We start from the raw sequence: 26,731 nt of genomic DNA on the forward strand, positions 1-26,731 counted from the left end.
TTTTTTTTTTTTCTTACAAAGTCTCATATTCCACTAACTTGTGACAAAAAATAAAAAGTTCTATGAACTCACTATGCCCATCAGCGAATACCTTGGGGTCTCTTCTTTCCAAAATGGGGTCACTTGTGGGGTAGTTATACTGCCCTGGCATTCTAGGGGCCCAAATGTGTGGTAAGGAGTTTGAAATCAAATTCAGTAAAAAATGACCTGTGAAATCCGAAAGGTGCTCTTTGGAATATGGGCCCCTTTGCCCACCTAGGCTGCAAAAAAGTGTCACACATCTGGTATCTCCGTACTCAGGAGAAGGTGGGGAATGTGTTTTGTGGTGTCATTTTATATATACCCATGCTGGGTGAGAGAAATATCTTGGCAAAAGACAACTTTTCCCATTTTTTTATACAAAGTTGTCATTTGACCAAGATATTTATCTCACCCAGTATGGGTATATGTAAAAAGACACCCCAAAACACATTCCTCAACTTCTCCTGAGTACGGGGATACCAGATGTGTGACGCTTTTTTGCAGCCTAGGTGGGCAAAGGGGCCCATATTCCAAAGAGCACCTTTCGGATTTCACTCCTCATTTTTTCCTGAATTTGATTTCAAACTCCTTACCACACATTTGGGCCCCTAGAATACCAGGGCAGTATAACTACCCCACAAGTGACCCCATTTTGGAAAGAAGACACCCCAAGGTATTCCGTGAGGGGCATGGCGAGTTCCTAGAATTTTTTATTTTTTGTCACAAGTTAGTGGAAAATGATGATTTTTTTTTTTTTTTTTTTCATACAAAGTCTCATATTCCACAAACTTGTGACAAAAAATAAAAACTTCCATGAACTCACTATGCCCATCAGCGAATACCTTGGGGTCTCTTCTTTCCAAAATGGGGTCACTTGTGGGGTAGTTATACTGCCCTGGCATTCTAGGGGCCCAAATGTGTGGTAAGTAGGTAAATGACCTGTGAAATCCGAAAGGTGCTCTTTGGAATGTGGGCCCCTTTGCCCCCCTAGGCTGCAAAAAAGTGTCACACATCTGGTATCTCCGTACTCAGGAGAAGTTGAGGAATGTGTTTTGGGGTGTCTTTTTACATATACCCATGCTGGGTGAGATAAATATCTTGGTCAAATGCCAACTTTGTATAAAAAAAATGGGAAAAGTTGTCTTTTGCCAAGATATTTCTCTCACCCAGCATGGGTATATGTAAAATGACACCCCAAAACACATTCCCCAACTTCTCCCGATTACGGAGATACCAGATGTGTGACACTTTTTTGCAGCCTAGGTGGGCAAAGGGGCCCATATTCAAAAGAGCACCTTTCGGATTTCAAAGGTCATTTTTTACAGAATTTGATTTCAAACTCCTTACCACACATTTGGGCCCCTAGAATGCCAGGGCAGTATAACTACCCCACAAGTGACCCCATTTTGGAAAGAAGAGACCCCAAGGTATTCGCTGATGGGCATAGTGAGTTCATGGAACTTTTTATTTTTTGTCACAAGTTAGTGGAATATGAGACTTTGTATGAAAAAAAAAAAAAAAAAAAAAAATAAGCATTTTCCACTAACTTGTGACAAAAAATAAAAAATTGTAGGAACTCGCCATGCCCCTCACGGAATACCTTGGGGTGTCTTCTTTCCAAAATGGGGTCACTTGTGGGGTAGTTATACTGCCCTGGCATTTTCCAGGGGCCCTAATGTGTGGTAAGTAGGTAAATGACCTGTGAAATCCTAAAGGTGCTCTTTGGAATATGGGCCCCTTTGCCCACCTAGGCTGCAAAAAAGTGTCACACATGTGGTATCTCCGTATTCAGGAGACGTTGGGGAATGTGTTTTGGGGTGTCATTTTACATATACCCATGCTGGGTGAGAGAAATATCTTGGCAAAAGACAACTTTTCCCATTTTTTTATACAAAGTTGGCATTTGACCAAGATATTTCTCTCACCCAGCATGGGTATATGTAAAATGACACCCCAAAACACATTCCCCAACTTCTCCTGAGTACGGCGATACCAGATGTGTGACACTTTTTTGCAGCCTAGATGCGCAAAGGTGCCCAAATTCCTTTTAGGAGGGCATTTTTAGACATTTGGATACCAGACTTCTTCTCACGCTTTGGGGCCCCTAGAATGCCAGGGCATTATAAATACCCCACATGTGACCCCATTTTGGAAAGAAGACACCCCAAGGTATTCAATGAGGGGCATGGCGAGTTCATAGAAATTTTTTTTTTTTGGCACAAGTTAGCGGAAATTGATATTTTTTATTTTTTTCTCACAAAGTCTCCCGTTTCCGCTAACTTGGGACAAAAATTTCAATCTTTCATGGACTCAATATGCCCCTCACGGAATACCTGGGGGTGTCTTCTTTCCGAAATGGGGTCACATGTGGGGTATTTATACTGCCCTGGCATTCTAGGGGCCCTAAAGCGTGAGAAGAAGTCTGGAATATAAATGTCTAAAAAATTTTACGCATTTGGATTCCGTGAGGGGTATGGTGAGTTCATGTGAGATTTTATTTTTTGACACAAGTTAGTGGAATATGAGACTTTGTAAGAAAAAAAAAATAAAATTCCGCTAACTTGGGCCAAAAAAATATCTGAATGGAGCCTTACAGAGGGGTGATCAATGACAGGGGGGTTGATCAATGACAGGGGGGTTGATCAATGACAGGGGGGTGATCAATGACAGGGGGGTGATCAATGACAGGGGGGTGATCAGGGAGTCTATATGGGGTGATAACCACAGTCATTGATCACGCCCCTGTAAGGCTTCATTCAGACGTCCGGATGCGTTTTGCGGATCCGATCCATCTATCAGTGCATCCGTAAAAATCATGCGGACGTCTGAATGGAGCTTTACAGGGGGGTAATCAATGACAGGGGGGTGATCAGGGAGTCTATATGGGGTGATCACCACAGTCATTGATCACGCCCCTGTAAGGCTTCATTCAGACGTCCGGATGCGTTTTGCGGATCCGATCCATCTATCAGTGCATCCGTAAAAATCATGCGGACGTCTGAATGGAGCTTTACAGGGGGGTAATCAATGACAGGGGGGTAATCAATGACAGGGGGGTGATCAGGGAGTCTATATGGGGTGATCACCACAGTCATTGATCATGCCCCTGTAAGGCTTCATTCAGACGTCCGGATGCGTTTTGCGGATCCGATCCATCTATCAGTGCATCCGTAAAAATCATGCGGACATCTGAATGGAGCTTTACAGGGGGGTAATCAATGACAGGGGGGTGATCACCACAGTCATTGATCATGCCCCTGTAAGGCTTCATTCAGACGACCGGATGCGTTTTGCGGATCCGATCCATGTATCAGTGCATCCGTAAAAATCATGCGGACATCTGAATGGAGCTTTACAGGGGGGTGATCAGGGAGTCTATATGGGGTGATCACCACAGTCATTGATCATGCCCCTGTAAGGCTTCATTCAGACGTCCGGATGCGTTTTGCGGATCCGATCCATCTATCAGTGGATCCGTAAAAATCATGCGGACGTCTGAATGGAGCTTTACAGGGGGGTAATCAATGACAGGGGGGTAATCAATGACAGGGGGGTGATCAGGGAGTCTATATGGGGTGATCACCACAGTCATTGATCACGCCCCTGTAAGGCTTCATTCAGACGTCCGGATGCGTTTTGCGGATCCGATCCATCTATCAGTGGATCCGTAAAAATCATGCGGATGTCTGAATGGAGCTTTACAGGGGGTTGATCAATGACAGGGGGGTAATCAATGACAGGGGGGTGATCAGGGAGTCTATATGGGGTGATCAGGGGTGATTAGGGGTGATCAGGGGCTAATAAGGGGTTAATAAGTGACGGGGGGGGTGTAGTGTAGTGTAGTGGTGCTTGGTGCTACTTTACTGAGCTACCTGTGTCCTCTGGTGGTCGATCCAAACAAAGGGGACCACCAGAGGACCAGGTAGCAGGTATATTAGACGCTGTTATCAAAACAGCGTCTAATATACCTGTTAGGGGTTAAAAAAAACACATCTCCAGCCTGCCAGCGAACGATCGCCGCTGGCAGGCTGGAGATCAACTCTCTTACCTTCCGTTCCTGTGAGCGCGCGCGCCTGTGTGCGCGCGTTCACAGGAAATCTCGCCCATCGCGAGATGACGCATATATGCGTGACTCTGCGCAGGGCTGCCACCTCCGGAACGCGATCCTGCGTTAGGCGGTCCGGAGGTGGTTAAAGGCTATGTACACCTTTGGGGGAATTTATTTTAATTATTGCATTATACTTATTTTGAGCTAAAAATCTTTTTTTCAATTGGTCTTTATTAACAATATAGAGTCCTTTTATGAGTACATGACATGCTCTACTAACTGCCTATGTCTTTTCCATCATCTGAGGAGCAGACACTTTTTATCTGTGCTTTCATGTGATGGAAAAATACATCTAGCTAGCAAAGGCAATATGGACAATCAAAATACATAAGCAAGTGCCTTGTATTAAAATTCTCTACATGGTAAATGCCATTTACTGAAGTGAGAAAACTCCTTTAACACAGGCAGATGTGCTGGAAGAAAGAGTGGCTTGTTCTGAACAAGCATCCAAACTTTATGCTTTAAAGGGGGAAGATAACTGCCTGTGTTTACACACGCAGGCTAGTGTTGGAGGAAAAAGTGGCTTCTTATGACAATCCTCATGTATCCATGCCTCATTCATTTGAACAAATATGTTGTTTGCAAGGACAACTTTGTTTGGGTGTAACAATGCCACCTGCCACTGAATATCCTTTCTGACAGTACACTGGAGGCTGGGCAAATACACTGATAGCAAACTGGGTCAGTTTCATCCACAGTTCCAGTCTTCCTGCCCCGATTTTCATGGGGTGAAGGGACAGGGTATGTGCTGAGAAAGGGCACAGTCTATCTAGGACTAAACTTGGTTGTTCAGCAGTATTTATCCATTGCTAATGTGTGTCATCCTGGCACGATACATGACAAAACTGCACCATCATGTTATCATGTTCATCAGACTAAATTGGCTGCTACTGTTGCTGTTGCTTCTGCTACATGTGGTGGCCGACACAGTGGGAATTGTGTAACTTATGGGGTAGAGAGAGGCCTCCTGGTCAGACATGCAGATGGCAGCTGTGTCAAGCTGTGTACACAGTGTATCCTGGTAAAACAGCAATTTTGCCTCCCTTTCATGAACAGGAAAATATTCCACCATTTTGCTTTCAAGCTGTGCAATGGCAGACCCTTTTGTTGTTGCAAGTCCAGGAGGGCTCTCTTAGCCACATAAGAATGGCTGAAATGTATGTAATTCTCCTGGACATGAGCAGCACCTTCTGCAAGCCATGATACTCTTTCAAAAAGCATTGCACTACTAAATCTATCATGTGTGACCTGCAAGGCGCATGCGTTATTTTCTCCAAATGCAATGCAGCCACTTTCCCAGTTGTAGTTGCCACGGAGACAGGCAGTGGGATATTTGTTGCTTGATCCACTTTAGCAACTGATCTGCTCTGTGGCTCACCCACAGTTTACGCATATGAAAGGAGAGAAGTGGAGTGGCATCAACGGTGTGGCCTGTTTCTGTTGGGAATGGGAGGAAGCCCATTGGGACGGATGTGGAGGGAGAATATGGATAAGAGCCTGTTGTGGAAACCAGACCAGCGCAAACATGGAAGTGTCAAGTGGATCATTGTTGTGATGCGGAGTCATGACAGCTATGCAAAACATTGACTCAGTAGGCCCTGAAAGAAAAGTATATTCTCTGGCCATAACAGCTACTCTGTGTCCATGGTGGCATTCACCTTGCTGCTCTATGACGCACATTATCCACCAAATGTCAGTATGTGGCACGGACAGCTTTTTTTGAAAAATAATGGAAGAGTAGTCCGTAGACTAATGCCATGCAACAGAATAAAATTTTGGTGAAGTGAGGAACTGCACAACATTTAGAGAACAAGAAGATTTTAATGGCCAGATGTACTAATGTACTAACATACTTTTTAGACAGATTTTGGGTGTGCCACAGATTAGAAAATCTGGTCCAATGTACATGAGGTCAGACCCACAATTTTTGATACATCCAGTTTTTAAAAAAATATTTTCATTACTTTTTTACTTGGGCAGAGTCCAATAAAATAATATCCGGCATTGTGGAGACCCCATGGAACCATGTTTCCAATACCACCACCCAAGCTTGCCCTAAGTCTGATACAGCTTTTCAGGCTGCACCTGTCACAGTGTAGGGGAAGGGGAGGAACACCAGAATGACAATAGAAGGAAAATGACCAGGAAATAGGTCTCAAGGCTAGGGAAAGGTAAATGGTGACCACCTAAGGAAACCCTAAACTAGCCCTGACTCCTGTCAGTTTGAATAGACCCTGATGGTGGGAATATTTATACACCATAAACTTAGGCCCTAGAAACCCTGAAAAGCCCTAGGATTAGTGACCGGGTCTGAGACTACTGGTTCCTTCCCAGATGAACAAACCAGCGTCTCCCTGAGGCCTAGAAAACAACAAGCAAATGGGAGCAATAAAATACCAAGAGAAGTACACTTATCTTCAGTAGAAAATGGATGAGCAGGAACTCAGATGAGGGCAACACACCAGCTCTTCCAACTCAAGGCAGAGAATATCAATCGCATGGTATGAAGTGTGAGTCCAGACTAAATAGAGGAGCAGTAATGACCACAAGCTACACCTGAGACAAGAGGTGTGGTCATTGGGAACAACACTGCAACAAGTAAAAACCGATAGGCTGTCAGATAACCTAATGTGCAGCCAGTCTCTCAGATCTTCTAACCTCTGTCACTGGAGATACCGTGACAGCACCAAGAGATCAGTGCATCAGGTTAGGTACACTAGTCAATGCTAAAGATTATTTCTACAATAACATTTTTAACAGTTCTTAAAAAAAAGGCACAATTGGACACAGTCTGCTGCCAAACCAACAGATTTTTTGGGTAATAAACACAGGTCCCCTGCTACGAACTGTACACTGTACATTGATATTGATTCACTAAAATGTGCTGAAATGGGCAAATATAAACAATAGTAAAATTTAAAAAAAAATTGTAATTGACATAGGGTTAGTCATGCCCTTAAACACACTACACACTTGCATTGACATATTAAGGCTACTTTCACACTAGCGCTAGCCTTCTCCGGCAGGCTGTTCCGGTGGGGAAACAGCCTGTCGGATCCGTGCTGCCGCTAGTGCACCGTGCCGCCTGAGGTCCACTCCAGCCGCTAGTGTGAAAGTAGCCTAAAATGTGCTGAGCTGCTTAATTATAAATATTTGCAAAAATATAACTTTTTGGGGTAAGTAACAGAGACACAATTAAAGATGTCCTGCTATAAATGCATTGTACACTGGTATTGACAGACTAAGATGCGCTGAATTGAACAATTATAAATTGTAGCAAATTTTCAGCATTTTTTAGGGGCAATTAACACAGGCGAAATGAAATGTCACCCTCTACAAACACACTGCACACTGGTATCGATGCACTTAAATGCCCTGAACTGATTAATTCTACAGTAAATGGTAGCAAACTTGAAACAGTTTTTTGGGCAACTAACAGAGGCACAATTAAACGTGCCCTTGTATTAACACACTGTACACTGATATTGACACACTAAAATGTGCTGAATTGAGTAATTATAAATGGTAACAAAACTGTAACTGTTTTGTTTTGCAGGGGCATGGGGGAATGAACACAGGCAAAATGAAACATGCCCTACTACACACACACTCGTATTGATGCACTAAAATGTGCTGAATTGCACAATTATAAATGGTAGTTTTTGCAGGTGAAATCAACATTCTATAAACACACTGCACACTGGTATTGATGAACCGAAATGTACTGAATTGCATAATTGCAAATTGTAGCAAAAGGAAAGATATACTGGAAAGATTCATTATATGCTACTGATGGGGCTGGGAATATGCCTATAAAACACTTACAGTATGAATTGTAGATTTAGGTTTTTAGGGGAAAAAAGGCTGGTTCATGAACAAGAAAATTTTTGCGCCTGCAGTACATAAAATACTCGGGTTCTCGGGTGCTCGGGCCGAACACCTTGGGATGCTCGGGTGCTCTACCAATCACCCGAGCACAATGGATGTCAATGGGAGAACCTGAGCATTAAACCAGGCACCCCCTGCTCTGAAGAGGCGAGGGTGTCTGGTTCACATGAAAAGGTCAGAAATTGATGGAAACACCACTGAAATGGTTCGGGAACAGCATAGGGAGGATGTCTGGATGCATCTTGGACTCCCAGGTCGCTGCTGGGAACGATGTTGTCCGAGTAGTACACCACTTTTGCAGACTGATAATAATACACAAGATAAAATTGATTTTAGAGCAAAAAAATTGTTAGGAAACATTCTTTCCTATATTTTTACTTGTATATAAAGTGCAAGTGCTGCCAAAACTTACAAGGAAGAGGCACTCCGATACAACCTGTATATCACATAAAGGAGGGCCTCATTCACATTGTGGTACAATTGTTCAAGTAGTGGGACTCCTACACTCATAAAGCATATGCACTAAGTGAAAGGGCTGCCAAAAATTACAAGGAACTAGCACTCCAATACACCCTTTATTACACATAAAGGAGGGCATCATACACCCTTGAAAAATTATGATTGAGCTGACCCTCTAAAAAAATTATGTGCAAGGGCCTGCAGGTGAGCTGACCCTGTAAAATATTGTAGGTGAGGGCCTACTGGTGAGCTCACCCTGTAAAATATATGCGAGGGCCTGTAGGTTAGCTGACCCTCTAAAAAATGATATGCGAGCGCCTGTAGCTGAGCTGAACCTGTAAAAGATTGTAGCTGAGGGCCTTCAGGTGAGCTGACCTTGTAAAATATTGTAGGTGAGGGTCTGCTGGTGAGCTGACTATCTAAAAAATTATATGCGAGGGCCTGCAGGGATGCTGACCCTGTAAAACGATATATGCGAGGGCCTGCAGGTGAGCTGATCCTGTAAATGATTGTTGGTGAGGGCCTGTTGGTGAGCTGACCCTGTTAAAGATTGTAAGTGAGGGCATACAGGTGAGATGACACTATAAAACATTATATGCGAGGGCCTGCAAGTGAGCTGACCCTGTAAAACATTATATGCGAGGGCCTGCAGGTAAGCTGACCCTGTGAAACATTATATGCGAGGGCCTGGAGGTGAGCTGACCCTGTAAAAGATTGTAGGTGAGGGCCTGCTGGTGAGCTGACCCTCTAAAAAAATGATATGCGAGGGCCTGCAGATAAGCTGACCCTGTAAAACCTTATATGCGAGGACCTGGAGGTGAGCTGACCCTGTAAAAGATTGTAGGTGAGGGCCTGCTGGTGAGCTGACCCTCTAAAAAAATGATATGCGAGGACCTGCAGGTGAGCTGACCCTGTAAAACATTATATGCGAGGGCCTGCAGGTGAGCTGACCCTGTAAAAGATTGTAGGTGAGGGCCTGCTGGTGAGCTAACCCTCTAAAAAAATGATATGCGAGTGCCTGCAGGTGAGCTGACCCTGTAAAACATTATATGCGAGGGCCTACAGGTGAGCTGACCCTCTAAAAAATTATATGCGAGGGCCTGCAGGTGAACTGACCCTGTAAAATATTGTAGGTGAGTGCCTACAGGTGAGCTGACCCTGTAAAAGATTGTAGGTGAGGGCATGTAGGTGAGCTGACCCTATAAAACTTTATATGCGAGGGCCTACAGGTGAGCTGACCCTGTAAAACATTATTTGTGAGGGCCTACAGGTAAGCTGACCCTGTAAATGATTGTAGGTGAGGGCCTGCTGGTGAGCTGGCCCTCTAAAAAATTATATGCGAGGGCCTGCAGGTGAGCTGACCCCCTAAAAAATTATATGCGAGGGCCTACAGGTAAGCTGACCCTGTAAAAGATTGTAGGTGAGGGCCTGTAGGTGAGCTGACCCAGTAAAAGATTGTAGGTGAGGGCCTGCTGGTGTGCTGACCCTCTAAAAAATGATATGCAAGGGCCTGCAAGTGAGCTGACCCTGTAAATATTATATGCGATGGCCAGCAGGTGAGATGACCCTCTAAAAAAATATGTGCAAGCCCTGTAGGTAGGCTGACCCTGTAAAAGATTGTAGGTGAGGGCCTGCTGATGAGCTGACCTAATAAAAAATAATATGTGAGGACCTGCAGGTGAGCTGACCCTGCAAAACATTATATGCGAGGGCATTATATGCGATGAATAAGCATGTTGATATAATGGAAGAGGAAGAGGATGATAAAAGGAAGATTCAACCATATAACTTTGTTTGTGGTGGAAGGGGTTCATGGGAATACAGTGTATTTAGTACATACCGGTAGTAAACAACACATTTAAAGTGCCTTTATGTTTATCAGCTTTCCTCTGGTGGTCGAGAAGTCATGGTCAATCCAGGCCGTGTTCATTTCAAACTGTCAGCATTTTCAGTTGACATGCGGATACGCTTATCTGTTATAATGCCTCCAGCAGCACTAAATACCCACTCAGACAAAACTCTGGCGACAGGGCAGGCCAGCACCTCCAAGGCGTAGAGTGCCAGTTCGTGCCACGTGTCCAGCTTGGACACCCAGTAGTTGTAAGGCACTGAGGGATCATTGAGGATGCTGACACTGTCTGCTATGTACTTCTTCACCATCTTCCAAAATGTTTCCCTCCTTGTGACAGTAGGCCGCGCATCAGGGTGAGGGTGCTGGCGGGGTGTCATAAAACTGTCCCAGGCTTTGGAGAGTGTTGCCCTGCCTCTGTTGGAATTGCTATGCGTTCCCCTTGTCTCCCCTACTTGGCTGCCCAAGGAACTACGGACTCTGTTATTGCACTGTTTTGCTCGTCCTCTCCACCAAAGGAATGAGAGTTGAGAAGTTCCCTTTGTAGTGGGGGTCGAGAAGGGTGAACAACCAGTAATCCGTGTTGTCTACACTGGAGATGTGGCGCAGCTAATGTCACTGTCCACAGCGGCCTAACTATTGCACGCTATTTAGCGCAGGATGCGCCAAAAATAGATATTGCTGCCACACACAGCAGTCCTTAAAAGGACTTTTGGGTCTGTAAAGTTTTAGCTATTCAGCGCAGTTTGCGCTAAAAATAGATATTGCTACTGCCACACACAACAATAGTCCTTAAAAGGACTTTTGGGTCTGTTAAGTTTTAGCAATTTAGCCCAGGTTCGCTAAAAATACATATTGCTGCTGCCACACACAACAATATTTCTTAAAAGTACTTTTGGGTCTCTGAAAAGTTTTTCTAATAAAATTATTCCTATATCACTCCCTACACTATCTGTCCCTTCCTCAGCACAGCTCTCCCTAAGACTGAGCCGAACACGCGTCATCGAGAACTATATAGCACCCGATACCGCGTTCCGGCCAGGCATCACTGTAATGCCAGTAACCAACATGGCTACGGCATTACAGTGAGGGCAGCACTTACCTGCACGTTTATTAGCTGCGTAGCAGTCAAGAAACGTGCGGGGAGGAGACTCGAGCATTGCGCTTGAGCACATGCGGTATTCGGCAGAATACCGCCATGTGCCGAGCATCGAGATGCTCAACCCGTACTGGTGTTCGGCCGAACATGCTCGATCAAAACTAATGAACACTTCAAGCAGCTTTCCTCACTGTAGGATGGCCAGTCTTAATACACTGCTCCTATGCTCTCCCTACTGATAAAACCTGACTTTTATCCTGCCTAACTAATATCCTTACAATGTACCTCTAAGAACTTAACATGGCTGGCTTCTGTCTGTAATTGGTATCTGCCAGAGAAATGGCAGACACATCCTATCACATCACTGGCTGAGTTCAAAATGTCATTTGTGCTTCGCACCTGGCACGATGCCTAATATTCTGCAGCCTGATTAGCTGTCAGGCTGTCTGCAAAACACCATGGTCAAGGCTGCTGGCCAGGGCCTCTCCCAGGGCCATGTGATCTTGGATTCAGCCATTTTCCAGTGTACTTAGTGCAGGGAGAGACGTTAGCAGGCGCTAGGGACAGTGCTAGGAAAGACTTGAAAACTTATATTTTGCTCAATAGAAGTTCAGGGAAAGAGCATTAGAAGTGTAGGGAAAGGATAGGGATGAATTATTCCACAGTATTAAAGCAGTATTAAAACAGAACAGGGTTCAATACGGGTGTTTACAGCCTGGGTAATAGGAACAATCCTATTAGACCTTGCTGCACTGACTGTGGATCCAAATTGCTATTATACTGCTGCTTATTTCACGTTTGCAATACCTTTGTAATTCCAGCAAACCGTTCCTGTTATTGGGGTCTTATTAGCCCTTGTACGGTGCAGTTATATACAGTGTTCAAAATAATAGCAGTCAGACATCACTAACCTTATCATTCACTGTTTCTACATGGCAAATAATTTACTAGCAGGTATAGTAAAGTAATAGAAATCCAACAGACCCAACAGTCATGACATGCATGCTGCTGATTCTGTGTAATTGAATCACTAATTGAAAGGGGAATGTTCAAAATAATAGCAGTGTGGAGTTCAATGAGTGAGGTCATTTATTTTTTGAAAAACAGATGGCAATTATTGCCCTTATTTTAGGAAGAAAGGCAGCAAATGTTGTACATGCTGGTTACAGTTCATTTCTCTCTGAAATTCTGAGGAAAATGGGCCCGGATATTTTTCAGAAGAACAGCGTACCTTGATTAAAAAGTTGATTGGAGAGGGGAAAACATAAAGAAGTGCAGAAAATGATAGGCTGCTCAGCTAAAATGATCGCAAATGCTTTAAAACCTGAAAGATGTGGAAGAAAGCGAAAAACTACCATTCAAATGGATAGAAGAATAGCCAAAATGGCAAGGACTCAGCCAACAATCAGCTCCAGGAAGATCAAAGAAGGTCTAAAGTTACCTGTGAGCACTGTTACAATTAGAAGACGCCTATGTGAAGCCAAGCTATCTGCAAAAAGCCCTCGCAAAGTCCCACTGTCGAAAAAAAGACATAAGCTGAAGAGGTTACAATTTGCCAAAGAGCACATTGACTGGCCTAAAGAGACATTTTGTGGACTGATGAAAGTAAGATTGTTCTTTTTGGGTCTAGTGGCCGGAGACAGTTTGTCAGGCGATCCCCAAACACTGAATTCAAGCCCCAGTACACTGTGAAGACAGTGAAGCATAGTGGACAAGCATCATGATATGGGGATGTTTCTCATACTACGGTGTTGGGCCTATTTACCGCATACCAGGGATCATGGATCAGTTTGAATACATCAGAATACTTAAAGAGGTCATGCTGCTTTAGGCCTCATGCACACGGCCATCGGGCGGCCGTGGCCGTATTGCACCCGGAAACGGCGGGTCGGCAATGTGCACCACGCATCACAGATGCGGACCCATTAACTTGAATGGCTCCACAATTCCGGGGATGTGGAACGGAGTCACGGAACGGAACACCGGAAGCACTATGGAGTGCTTCCATGTTGTTTCTTTCCGTTGTTCCGCACCGCAAATAAATATGACATGTCCGGACAGACCACGGACCCATTCAAGTTGAATGGGTCCAGCCCACTGCACGGATGTTGAGCGCACATTAGGGACCACAATTGCACAGAACGGCCACACAACGGCCGTGTGCATGAGGCCTTATGCTGAAGAGGAAATGCCCTTGAAATGGGTGTTCCAACAAGACAACGACCCCAAACACACCAGTAAACGTGCAACTCCAGATTGATGTTATGGAGTGGTCAGCCCAATCCCCGGATCTTAATCCAATAGAAAACTTGTGGGGTGACATCAAAAATGCAGTTTTTGAGGCAAAACCAAGAAATAGAGAAGAACTGTGGAATGTAGTCCAATTATCCTGGACTGGAATACCTGTTCACAGGTGCCAGAAGTTGGTTGACTCCATGCAACACAGATGTACAGCAGTTCTCAGAAACAGTGGTTATGCAACTAAATATTAGTAAAGTGATTCAAAGGAAAGCAAACATTTTCAAAAATCTTTCAGTTTATATAGTGAATGTTTGAGTTTGTAAAGAAGAATACAGACACTGCTATTTTTTTGAACAGTCTAATCACTTTTCTTCAATTTTTTTTGGGGAACAACGCAAGTTTGATATATATATATTTTTTTCATTTTTTGATTTGGAATAGAATGTGTAGTGTTCCCAATGCATTTGTGTGTATGGAAATAAAAGCTATTATTCACTTTTTTAAACACACTGCTATTATTTTGAACACAACTTGTATATGTTCCAAACCCTTTTTTTGGCGTGTATTAGTGGGGAAAAAGATAAAGGGCTTATTAGCCGTTGTGTGGTGAAGTGAGAAAATGACAGCCCTTTCTAGCGTGTATTAGTGGCAAAATCTTTTTTATTATTTGCCGTTCACGGCTGCAGTTTTATGTTCTAAAGCCTCTTTTTTGCATGTATTAGTGGGGAAAGATAAAAAGGGCTTATTAGCTGTTGTGTGGTAAAGTGAGAAAATTAAAGCCCTTTTTGGCGTGTATTAGTGGCAAAAAAATGTATTATTTGCCAATCACGTCCGCAGTTATATGTTCTAAAGCCCTTTTTGGTGTGTAGTAGTGGGGGAAAAGGGGCTTATTAGCCGTTGTGTGGTGAAGTGAGAAAATTACAGCCCTCTTTGGTGTCTATTAGTGACAAAAAAAAATATATTATTTGGTGTTCACGGTCGCAGTTATATGTTCTAAAGCCTTTTTTTGTCTTGTATTAGTGGAGGTAAAAAAGGGGCTTATTAGCCATTGTGTGGTGAAGTGAAACATTTACAGCCCTTTTTGGCGTGTATTAGTGGCTAAAAAAAAAATATTATTTCCCGTTCACGACTGCAGTTATACAGTCAGGTCCATAAATATTGGGGCATCGATACAATTCTAACATTTTTGGCTCTATACACCACCACAATGGATTTGAAATGAAACAAACAAGATGTGCTTTAACTGCAGACTGTCAGCTTTAATTTGAGGGTTTTTACATCCAAATCAGGTGAACGTTGCAGGAATTACAACAGTTTGCATATGTGCCTCCCACTTGTTATGGGACCAAAAGTAATGGGACCGAAAAATAATTATAAATCAAACTTTCACTTTTTAATACTTGGTTGCAAATCCTTTTGCAGTCAATTACAGCCTGAAGTCTGGAACGCATAGACATCACCAGATGCTGGGTTTCATCCCTGGTGATGCTCTGCCAGGCCTCTACTGCAACTGTTTTCAGTTCCTGCTTGTTCTTGGGGCATTTTCCCTTCAGCTTTGTCTTCAGCAAGTGAAATGCATGCTCAATCGGATTCAGGTCAGGTGATTGACTTGGCCATTGCATAACATTCCACTTCTTTCCCTTAAAAAACTCTTTGGTTACAACCCTTAGTTGGCATTGCCCAGGAGCAGGCCCTGTGCCCTCACCTGTCCTCAACCTGCCTCTGTCCTTTTCTGTTCCCTCAGCCAGAGAAGTAATATATGCTGTGGGCTCAGCTCCACTATACAGCGAGGATGAGCTACTAGAGGACAGTCAGCAGCTACTGTCCAGCCAAGATCCGGAGGAGACATGAACTACTTCCTCCGGTAGGTGGGCAAGTAGTGATGAGGAGAGTGGCGTGGGAGCTGGTGTTGCGAGCGGTCAGGCTCCTGGTTCAGAGACCGTTGAGGAGAACATCAGTGACGTGCAGACAGTACTCGATGATGATGAAGCCGATCGCAATTGGGAGCCGGGTGATAAAGAGCTTCATCATCGAGAGAGAAGAGGGTGGCAGCTTGCACGTAGGGCAGCAGTGGAGCCAGCAAGTTGGTACCGTGGATAGGAGTCAGCAGGGTGGCAGCAGTTAGAGGTCGGGAGCCAAACGTGCCCAGGGTAGACCACCCGCTTTGCAGGAGACTACAGGCCCGGAAAGTAGTGGTGCAGTGGTTCACGGAGGCAGAAGCGGTAGCAGTCAGTTAGTGCAGAGTGTTGGGGGTAAAATCACCTACCTGGCAGTGTGGCAGTTTATTGTTAAGCCACAGGGTGGGGGGGTTAACCTGACCATTTGTCGAATCTGTGGGCAGAAGATGAAGCATGGCCAGGGTGCAAATGTTGGCACCATGGCCCTGCGTCAACATATGCAGCGTCACCATAAAGTGGCCTGGGAGAACCGTGGCTCCAATGTGGTGGTCCAGCCTGCCGTAGCAACCGCTGCATCACCCAGTGGCATGCACCCGATTTCAGGCAGTCAAGGCTCCATCACCTCAGCCGAAGGAAGCTGTCTGTCCTTCCCATCATCTGCTGGTCCTGATGCTCCTGCTCCTCCTCCTTCTAGTCAGTCATTTCATCAGCAATCGATCACCGAAGCAATTGCCAAGAGAAAACAGTATGCGTGCAGTCATCCAACAGCGCAGAAGCTGAACATGCTCCTGGTCAAGTTGCTGGTGCTGCAGTCCCTCCCTTTCCAAGTGGTGGACTCTGCACCTTTCAGAGAACTGATGGCTTGTGCTGAGCCGAGATGGAGAGTCCTAAGCCGTCATTTCTTTGCCAAAAAGGCAGTACCAGCCCCGCACACATATGTAGAACAGAAGGTGGGACAGTCCTTAAGCATGCAGGTGTCTGCCAAAGTGCACGGCAGCGCCGATATGCGGAGCTGTAACTATGGTAAAGGACAATATATGTCCTTTACAGCCCACTGGATAAATTTGGATCCTGCCCAGCCAAACCAGCAACTTGGTGATGCCGCTTTTGCCTCCATATTCTCACGCTGTTGGTCCTTGCACAATGTCCGCCTCTGCTTCCTCATCCTCCAACTTTTCCTCAGCCACCACTGCAGGGACAATTCACAGTGTCCCACCAGCATACCACATGTGCAGGGCACGGCGGTGTCACACTGTTCTGCACCTAGTTTGCCTGGGTGAACGGAGTCACACAGGGGAGGAACTGCTCTGCGTCCTTCATCAAGAAATCGAATACTGGTTTTCTCTGCGACAACTCAAAATCAGAACCATGGTGACCAACAAGAAGAACATGGTGTCGGCTCTGCGTCAAGGAGGGCTGAGCCATGCGCCCTGCATGGCGCACGTGTTTAATCTGGTTATATAGACATACGGATTTTGCAGCACAATTGTTTGTGGCGGAAAATTATGCCATGTGTGAATCGACCCATATGATGAAGGATTCTGTCATGATAAATATTTTGGTTAAATTTATTACATTAATTTATAAACTAAAAAAATAATAAATACATTTTATTTTTTGCCATTTTTCCAATGTATCAAATAAAAAACATTGCGAATATACAAGTTTTCTTTTGATACCACCTCTGCTGCAAAAAGTAAAAAAATATATAGCCCGTATAAACATAGAAAAAAAATTTCATCCTTAGATTGTCTTATACTAAAAGCTGAATGATGTGGGAATTTAGGCATCTGAAGGGGTTAAAGTATTGAATAATGTCTAAAAGTTGATCTATTAGTCCATTATTTGATTTTATTTGTTCGCATTTCTGCCTTATGTTGCTCTCATGTGCATCCATAAACTACTGCCTTAGGCCTCATGCACACGACAGTATTTTTTCACGGTCCGCAAAATGGGGTTCCGTTGTTCCGTGATCCGTTTCCGTTTTTTTTTCCGTGTGTCTTCCTTGATTTTTGGAGGATCACCAGACAAGAGCCCTTTAATAAGACCTTATTTTTTCTTCCTCCAGTTCAATGTTTATTTGTTATCTCACCCAACATTTAATATCAAGTTACAATTTTATGTGCATGATCCATTCATTTCAGCTGCTCATCTTGCATTATAATAAGCATCCTAAAATGTGTGCTTCCATAATGTCGCCACTTACATATTCGTCATTTTCTCTTCTGTTCAGGGAAGCATTTTTTTTTTTAAATAGAAGAAAACATATGCATTACTTTAAATTTACATTACAAAAACACAATGTATAATTTATATATGAATTTACTTTTAGTTGTGTTGAAAAGACATTTACAGGGTGGGCCATTTATATGGATACACCTTAATAAAATGGGAATGGTTGGTGATATTAACTTCCTGTTTGTGGCACATTAGTATATGTGAGGGGGGAAACTTTTCAAGATGGGTGGTGACCATGGCGGCCATTTTGAAGTTGGCCATTTTGAATCCAACTTTTTTTTTCTCAATAGGAAGAGGGTCATGTGACACATCAAACTTATTGGGAATTTCACAAGAAAAACAATGGTCTGCTTGGTTTTAACGTAACTTTATTCTTTCATAAATTATTTACAAGTTTCTGACCACTTATAAAATGTGTTCAATGTGCTGCCCATTGTGTTGGATTGTCAATGCAACCCTCTTCTCCCACTCTTCACACACTGATAGCAACACCGCAGGAGAAATGCTAGCACAGGCTTCCAGTATCCGTAGTTTCAGGTGCTGCACATCTTGTATCTTCACAGCATAGACAATTGCCTTCAGATAACCCCAAAGATAAAAGTCTAAGGGGGTCAGATTGGGAGACCTTGGGGGCCATTCAACTGGCCCACGACGACCAATCCACTTTCCAGGAAGCTGTTCATCTAGGAATGCTCGGACCTGACACCCATAATGTGGTGGTGCACCATCTTGCTGGAAAAACTCAGGGAACGTGCCAGCTTCAGTGCATGAACAGTTTCCTGGAAAGTGGATTGGTCGTCGTGGGCCGGTTGAATGGCCCCCAAGGTCTCCCGATCTGACCCCCTTAGACTTTTATCTTTGGGGTCATCTGAAGGCAATTGTCTATGCTGTGAAGATACAAGATGTGCAGCACCTGAAACTACGGATACTGGAAGCCATTTGTTTGCTTTCTGTAGTTGATATATCAAAGAGTTTTTTATTTTCCTATTTTTTACCTATGTAGTACACAGAAAACTGGTCACACCAGAATGCAAAAATTGTTTGCCAATATGCCATAGTACAACTTAAGTTACTTGCTTAAAATAGAGAGCAATTGCAGTACCTCAGTACAGGGGCTATCTGCATTTGTTTGTTAATGTACTGTACTGTAATATTTTGTACTGTTATTCTATGCAATGTACTGTAACATGAAGCCACTCAGTACTCCATGTAACATCCTGTTTACACCTTAAAGGAATATCCCCAATCCCTTATTATAGTCATCTAGGTTAACATAAAACAAAAGTTTAAAAAAAAGTTTTTAAAAATTGAAAAATTTAAATTGCCCCTTTTCCCATAATAAAAATAAAAATAAGCAATTTAAAAAAAATCATAGGGATTACCACATCCAAAAATGTCTAGACTATTAAAATATAAAACTATTTATCCCATATGGTAAATGGCACAACAGAAAAGAAAATTAAAATGGCTGATTCACCAATTTATTTGTTGCTTCACCTCCTCAAAAAATTTAATAAAAAATGATAAAAAATAAATGCACATGCCAAAATGGTATTAATAAAAACTACAGATTGCCCTTCAAAAATGAGCCTTAACACATCTCCATAGACATAATTTTGAAAAAGTTGAATGAAAAGAAAAAAAAAATCTTTTTTACAAATTTTCAATTTTTTTCCTTCAGTATTAAAACGCAAGAAAAACTATATATAAAGTGTGTGTGTGTATATATATATATATATATATATATATATATATATAGTTGAAAATATATAAAATTTTTCTTACTTTCAGTTGGTGCTACCCCCCAAGGAGCAACCCTACGCACTGAGCCACTGAAGTTAGAACTTGGCCTTAGCCACCTATAGGTGACACTAGTGAGGCAGTTTTCCTCCTTCAGTTAGAGAGCTATTTTGTATTTGTTATGTTATGCATATACATAAAAGGCTAATTAATTTCTACAAAAAAATATTTTAATCAATGTAATGTCTTTGTGCAGTATTTCGACAGAAAGAAGGGGAAAAGAAAATATACAGCACTGGATTTCATCAAGGTGAGCTTCATATTCTTTTTTCTAAATCCACTTACGATACAATTTTCATTAGTTTTTTGTTTAAAGATGCTTTTTTGGTACTCCTTATGCACTCTAAAGACTGATCACGATGTTCATGTTCTGTCATGGGATGTTTCATATGCCTAGAACATTCATAAGATTAGAGATAGAAATCACAATTTTTATAGAACCAGCCCACCTTTGACAAGCAACTGGTGTCAATAAAAAGGAAAGATATCAGTAATACAATTAAAGTCTTGTAGTATCAAGTACCAATCTGAAAGTAGGAATTAACAGATCCAAGTCTTTGATCAAGAAAAGTTTGTAATAGTGTTGAGCGAAGCGAGCTTCGTATGCTTCATCTGAAGTCGTTTCATTCTAAACTTTGGAATAATACTGTACATAAATTCGTCTCTGTACAGTGTTAGAATGTATGGGCTCTGATGAGCCAAAGTCAGTTTTTCACAAAGTCGCGTGTGACTTCGTTAAATAACTTTGGTAGTTGATTTTTAAGTGGAAAACCACTTTAAAACTTGAAACTAAACTCTGCTTCTGTTCCGAGGTACTAGTCGGAAGCAAAGCCGAGTTCGGTTTCAAGTTTTAAAGTGCTATGTTAAAATTTGCTCTATCAATTTAATACTTATTGAAAAATGCATTTTCATGATAGGAGGAATAACTTTTTTCTAGTTTATTTTTTATTTTTGTGACATCTACTTTCCCAAGTAGTAAGTTTCAATGGATCCTTTAGACAGAAAATAATGAAATTATTTTTGGCAGCATCAAACCATGTGTCATTATGTGTTTTTATTGTTGCCACATTGAATGTAGTACTGGAGGACAGAAAAGTTTGTATCAAAGCTCATACTAATGATTAGAGATGAGCGAATCGAAGCTGACAAAGTCTAATTCGTTCCAAATTTCAAGAAAAATTAAATTTGCAACGAATGCGAATTTCCTCACGCTTCGTGGTAATGAATCACAATTTTTCCTAAAATGGTGGCTACACGTGTGAGGACATGGGGTAAGGAACTCTGGGAAGGCGGAATGACCCATAATGCCATGCATTGAGCCAATCAGCAGCTAGCCAGCCCTGTGATGTCACAGCCCTATAAATACAGTGGCAATCTTAGAGTCAGACATTTTCTAGCGTTCAGAGTGCAGGGACAGGCGTGAGCAGGCACTAGGAACAGTAATTGGAAAAACCTCTATGTTTAAAGAAAAAACTTTTTATAAGTGCAGGGAAAGGATAGGGAGGAATCATTTCACAGCATCTTAGTGCAGGGAGAGACGTCAGAAGGCGCTAGGGACAGTGCTAGAAAAACCTTGTTGTGAAAAAAAAAGCGATTTACAAGTTACAACATTATTTGGGGATCCAAATAGCCATTATACAGCTCTGGCACACTAGCAGTTTGTTCTTGTAATTGGGGTGCAAGTGCTATGTTGAAAAGCATTTAGTGGCTTATATCTGTGGAAAAAGAAAAACATACGCATTTCACTTCTGCAGTTATATTTGTTAAAGGGGTTCAGTGTCCTATTTCAGTACAAAAAAGAAAAAATTTACGCAATTCACTCTTGCATTTATTTGTGAAAGAGTTTAGTTGCCTATTTCAGGACAGAACAGGAAAAATATATACGCATTTCATTCGGCAGTTATATTTGTTGAAAGGGTTCAGTGTGCTATTTCAGTACAAAAAGGAAAAAAATATACGCACTTCACTGTTGCATTTATTTGTGAAAGAGTTTAGTGGACTATTTCAGTTCAAAAAAGGATAAATAGATAAGCATTTCACTTCTGCAGTTATATGTTGTGAAAGCGTTCAATGTCTTATTTGAGTACAAAAAGGAAAAAAATTACACGCACTTCAATGTTAGTGGCCTATTTCAGGACAAAACAAGAAAAATAAATACACATTTCACTTCTGTGTATTTGTTGATAAGTGCAAGATAATGCACCTGGGACGTAAAAACCCAAGAGCAGAATATAAAATCAGTGATACAGTCCTAAGCTCAGTATCTGAGGAAAGGGATTTAGGGGTCATTATTTCAGAAGACTTAAAGGTAGGCAGACAATGTCATAGAGCAGCAGGAAATGCTAGCAGAATGCTTGGATGTATAGGGAGAGGAATTACCAGTAGAAAAAGGGAGGTGCTCATGCCGCTCTACAGAGCACTAGTGAGACCTCATTTGGAGTATTGTGCTCAGTACTGGAGACCATATCTCCAGAAGGATATTGATACTTTGGAGAGAGTTCAGAGAAGAGCTACTAAACTGGTACATGGATTGCAGGATAAAACTTACCAGGAAAGATTAAAGGACCTTAACATGTATAGCTTGGAAGAAAGACGAGACAGAGGGGATATAATAGAAACTTTTAAATACATAAAGGGAATCAACAAGGTAAAAGAGGAGAGAATATTTAAAAGAATAAAAACTGCTACAAGTGGACATAGTTTTAAATTAGAGGGGCAAAGGTTTAAAAGTAATATCAGGAAGTATTACCTTTACTGAGAGAGTAGTGGATGCATGGAATAGCCTTCCTGCAGAAGTGGTAGCTGCAAATACAGTGGAGGAGTTTAAGCATGCATGGGATAGGCATAAGGCCATCCTTCATAAAAGATAGGGCCAGGGGCTATATATAGTATTTAGTATATTGGGCAGACTAGATGGGCCAAATGGTTCTTATTTGCCGACACATTCTATGTTTCTATGTGTCTGCAGTTATATTTGTTAAAACGGTTCAGTGTCCTATTTCAGTACAAAAAGGAAAAAAATATCCGCACTTCACTGTTGCATTTATTTGGGAAAAAGTTTAGTGGCCTATTTCAGGGCAAAAAAGGAAAAATATATACGGTACGCATTTCACTTCTGCAGTTATATTTGCTGAAAATGGTTCAGTGTCCTATTTCAGTACAAAAAGGAAAAAAATATACGCACTTCACTGTTGCATCTAATTGTGGAAGAGTTTAGTGGCCTATTTCAGGACAAAAAAGGAAAAATATATACGCATTTCACTTCTGCATCATCATCAGGAGAAGAGGGTGGCAGCTTGCCCCTGAGGCAGTAACAGAGCCAGCAAGGTGGTAGCATGGCTGGGAGTCAGCAGGGTGGCAGCAGTGGGAGGTCGGGAGCCAAACGTGCCTTTGGTAGACCAACTGCTTCGCAGGAGCCTACTTGCCTGGGAAGTAGTGGTGCAGGGGTTCACTGATGCAGCGTCGGTAGCAGTCAGTCAGTACGTACTATTGGGGGCAAAATCACAAACTCGGCTACCAGAGGAGGTTAACGTGGCCATATTTAGAATATGTGGGCAGATGGTGAAGCGTGGCCAGGGTGCCAATGTTGGCACTATGGCCCTGCGTCAACATATGCAGGGTCGCCATGCAGTAGCCTGGGATAACCGTGGTTCCGATGTGGTGGCCCAGCCTGCCGCAGTTACCGCTGCATCACCCAGTGGCACGGACCCGGTTTCAGCCAGTCAAGGCTCCACCACCTCAGCCGAAGGGAGCTGTCTGTCATTCCCATCTTCTGCTGGTCCAGCTGCTCCTGCCTCTACTCCTCATCAGTCATTCCGTCAGCAATCGATCACCGAAGCGATTGCCAAGAGACATCATTATGTGTGCACGCATCCAACGGCGCAGAAGTTGAACGTGCTCCTGTCCAAGTTGCTGGTGCTGCAGTCCATCCCTTTCCAAGTGGTGGACTCTGCACTTTTCAAAGAACTGATGGCTTGTGCTGAGCCAAGGTGGAGAGACCCAAGCCTTCATTTATTTGCGAAAAACGCAGTACCAGCCCTGCACACATGTAGAACAGAAGGTGGGCCAGTCCTTGAGCCTGTCGGTGTCTGCCATAGTGCATGGCAGCGCCGACGTGTGGAGCTGTAACTATGTTCAAGGACAATATATGTCCTTTATGGCCCACTGGGTAAATGTGGTTCCTGCCCAGCCAAACCAGCAACTTGGCCAGGTGACGCGGCTTCCGCCTCCACGTTCTCACGCCGTTGGTCCTGCGACAATGTCCACCTCTGCTTCCTCATCCTCAACTTTGTCCTCAGCCTCCACTGCAGGTAAAATTCACAGTGCCCCACCAGCATACCACATGTGCAGGGCACGGCGGTGTCGCGCTGTTCTGCACGCTAGTTTGCCTGGGTGAACGGAGTCACACAGGGGAGGAACTGCTACGTGTCCTTTTTCAAGAAATCGAATCCTGGCTTTCTCCGTGACAAGTCAAAAACGGAACCATGGTGACCAACAATGGTAAGAACATTGTGTCGGCGCTGCGTCAAGGAGGGCTGAGCCATGCGCCCTACATGGCACACGTGTTCAATCTGGTTGTCAAGTGGTTCCTGAAGTCTTCCACTCATCTGCAAGACATCCTAAAAATGGCCAAGAAACTTTTCATGCACTTCAGCCACTCATACAGCCCAAAGCACACCCTGCTTGAGCTGCAGCGGCAGAACGGCATCCCCCAACATAGGCTGATATGTGTCATTTTCACCCGTTGGAATTTTACCCTCCATATGTTGGACCGACTTTCTGAACAGATTTCTTAATGATGCAAGCAGATAGGAGTACTCCCTGTGTAACTTTGAAGTCAGCCAGTGGCAGCTTATGCGTGACACCTGTCGTTTGCTCAGGCCCTTTGAGGACGCCACGTTATTTGTCCGTTGCCAGGACTACGCGCTGAACAACGTCATTCCACTGCTTCATGTCCTGGAACAGATGGTGGTAACAATGGCTGGTCAGGGGACTGGAGACGTGGCACCTAGATCTCATGGCCACATGAGCCCTGTGGGGGCTGAACTGGAAGAGGAGGAGGAGGACATTGGAGCACAGGCAATGTGTAGCCAAATAGGTGGTTTTTCTACTCAGGTGACAGGAGAGGAGGAGCAGGAGCAGCCAGAGGAGCTCCAGGGCGATGAGGAAGACGAGACAGAGGACCCAGACACACCGTGGCAGTATGCAGTAGAGATGGAGGCAGGCAGTCCCTCCAAGTCACTTGCGCAAATGGCCCGATCCATGCTCACTTGCTAGTGACAGTCGAATTGTCACCATTTGGCAGAGGGATGACTTCTGGCTCTCCACCTTGTTGGACCCTCACTACCGGTACAGAATGGGGGCCTTTTTTACACCCACCGAGAGGGAGGACAAACTGAACTACTACAGAGACAGTTGATGCGTCCTATCTGCGCCATCGTCCATCCTCTCGCAAGTCTGACCGTGGGGGCCCTGTGCTCTCACATTCCACTGCCATGGCTGCTGAGGAATGGTGGGGTGGCAGGAGTAGTACCAGCTCCATCAGCAGCAGCCTGAGTCTATAGTCGCTGATAAGTAGCTTTCTTCACCTGCATAGTGAATAGCTCTCTTGCTAGTGACAGTCGAATTGTCACCATTTGGCAGAGGGATGACTTCTGGCTCTCCACCTTGTTGGACCCTCACTATCGATCCAGAATGGGGGCCTTTTTTACACCCACCGAGAGGGAGGACAAACTGAACTACTACAGAGACAGTTGATGCGTCCTATCTGCGCCATCGTCCATCCTCTCGCAAGTCTGACCGTGGGGGCCCTGTGCTCTCACATTCCACTGTCATGGCTGCTGAGGAATGGTGGGGTGGCAGGAGTAGTACCAGCTCCATCAGCAGCAGCCTGAGTCTACAGTCGCTGATAAGTAGCTTTCTTCACCTGAATAGTGAAGAAACTACTCACCAGCATCAGCAGCAGGTAGACCTGGAGCAGGACCTGAACCAACAGGTGGTGGCATACTGGGCCAGCACCCTGCCAACCCACATTGAATATTTGCCGGACTACTGGGCAACCAAACTGGATTTGTGGCCGCAACTAGCAGAAATTGCCCTGGAAAAGCTGTCCTGCCTGGCCAGTAGTACTACTCTGTTGCTGCCACCTGCCTGATGCCACACATCTGATGCCAAGTGCTCCTTCTTTCAGCCACCTTCATTAGCGGAAACTGGTATTGCCACCCACCGCCACACTCTGTCACCGGGTCACTTTGTGGTCTCCTGATGCAGCTGCTGCTGCCATCTCCACACTATGTCACATTGCCCCTCTGTGGTATCCTGATGCTGCTGCTGCTACTGCCATCTCCACACTATGTCACCTTGCCACTCTGTGGTATCCTCCTGCTGCTGCTGCTATTTCCACACTATGTCACCTTGCCACTCTGTGGTATCCTGATGCTGCTGCTGCTACTGCCATCTCCACACTATGTCACCTTGCCACTCTGTGGTATCCTCCTGCTGCTGCTGCCATCTCCACACTATGTCACCTTGCTAATCTGTGGTTTCCTGATGCTGCTGCCATCTCCACACTATGTCAACTTGCCACTCTGTGCTGTCCTCCTGCTGCTGCTGCCATCTCCACACTATGTCACCTTGCCACTCTGTGGTATCCTGCTGCTGCTACTGCCATCTCCACACTATGTCACCTTGCCACTCAGTGGTATCCTCCTGCTGCTGCTATCTCCACACTATGTCACCTTGCCACTCTGTGGTATCCTGATGCTGCTGCTGCCATCTCCACACTATGTCAACTTGCCACTCTGTGGTGTCCTCCTGCTGCTGCTGCCATCTCCACACTATGTCACCTTGCCAATCTGTGGTTTCCTGATGCTGCTGCCATCTCCACACTACGTCAAATTGCCACTCTGTGGTATCCTTCTGCTGCTGCCATCTCCACACTATGTCACCTTGCCACTCTGTGGTATCTTGATGCTGCTGCCATCTCCACACTATGTCACCTTACCACTCTGTGGTATCCTGATGCTGCTGCCATCTCTACACTATGTCAACTTGCCACTCTCTGGTATCCTCCTGCTGCTGCTGCCATCTTCACACTGTCACCTTGCCACTCTCTGGTATCCTCCTGCTGC

At 44.0% G+C, this 26,731-nt stretch overlaps 1 protein-coding gene across 3 annotated transcripts in view; it reads left to right on the forward strand.

Annotated features, from left to right (window-relative positions):
• Positions 1-26,731, forward strand: part of BANK1 (B cell scaffold protein with ankyrin repeats 1) — a 713,259-nt gene that overhangs the window by 623,951 nt on the left and 62,577 nt on the right. For all 3 annotated transcript variants that reach the window (XM_040418216.1, XM_040418217.1, XM_040418218.1), the window contains one exon: positions 19,798-19,851. In XM_040418216.1, the coding sequence (XP_040274150.1) occupies positions 19,798-19,851 (54 nt within the window). The remainder of the gene's footprint in view (positions 1-19,797; positions 19,852-26,731) is intronic.

The sequence above is a fragment of the Bufo bufo genome, chromosome 2 (genome assembly GCF_905171765.1).
Source record: "Bufo bufo chromosome 2, aBufBuf1.1, whole genome shotgun sequence".
NCBI lineage: Eukaryota > Metazoa > Chordata > Amphibia > Anura > Bufonidae > Bufo > Bufo bufo.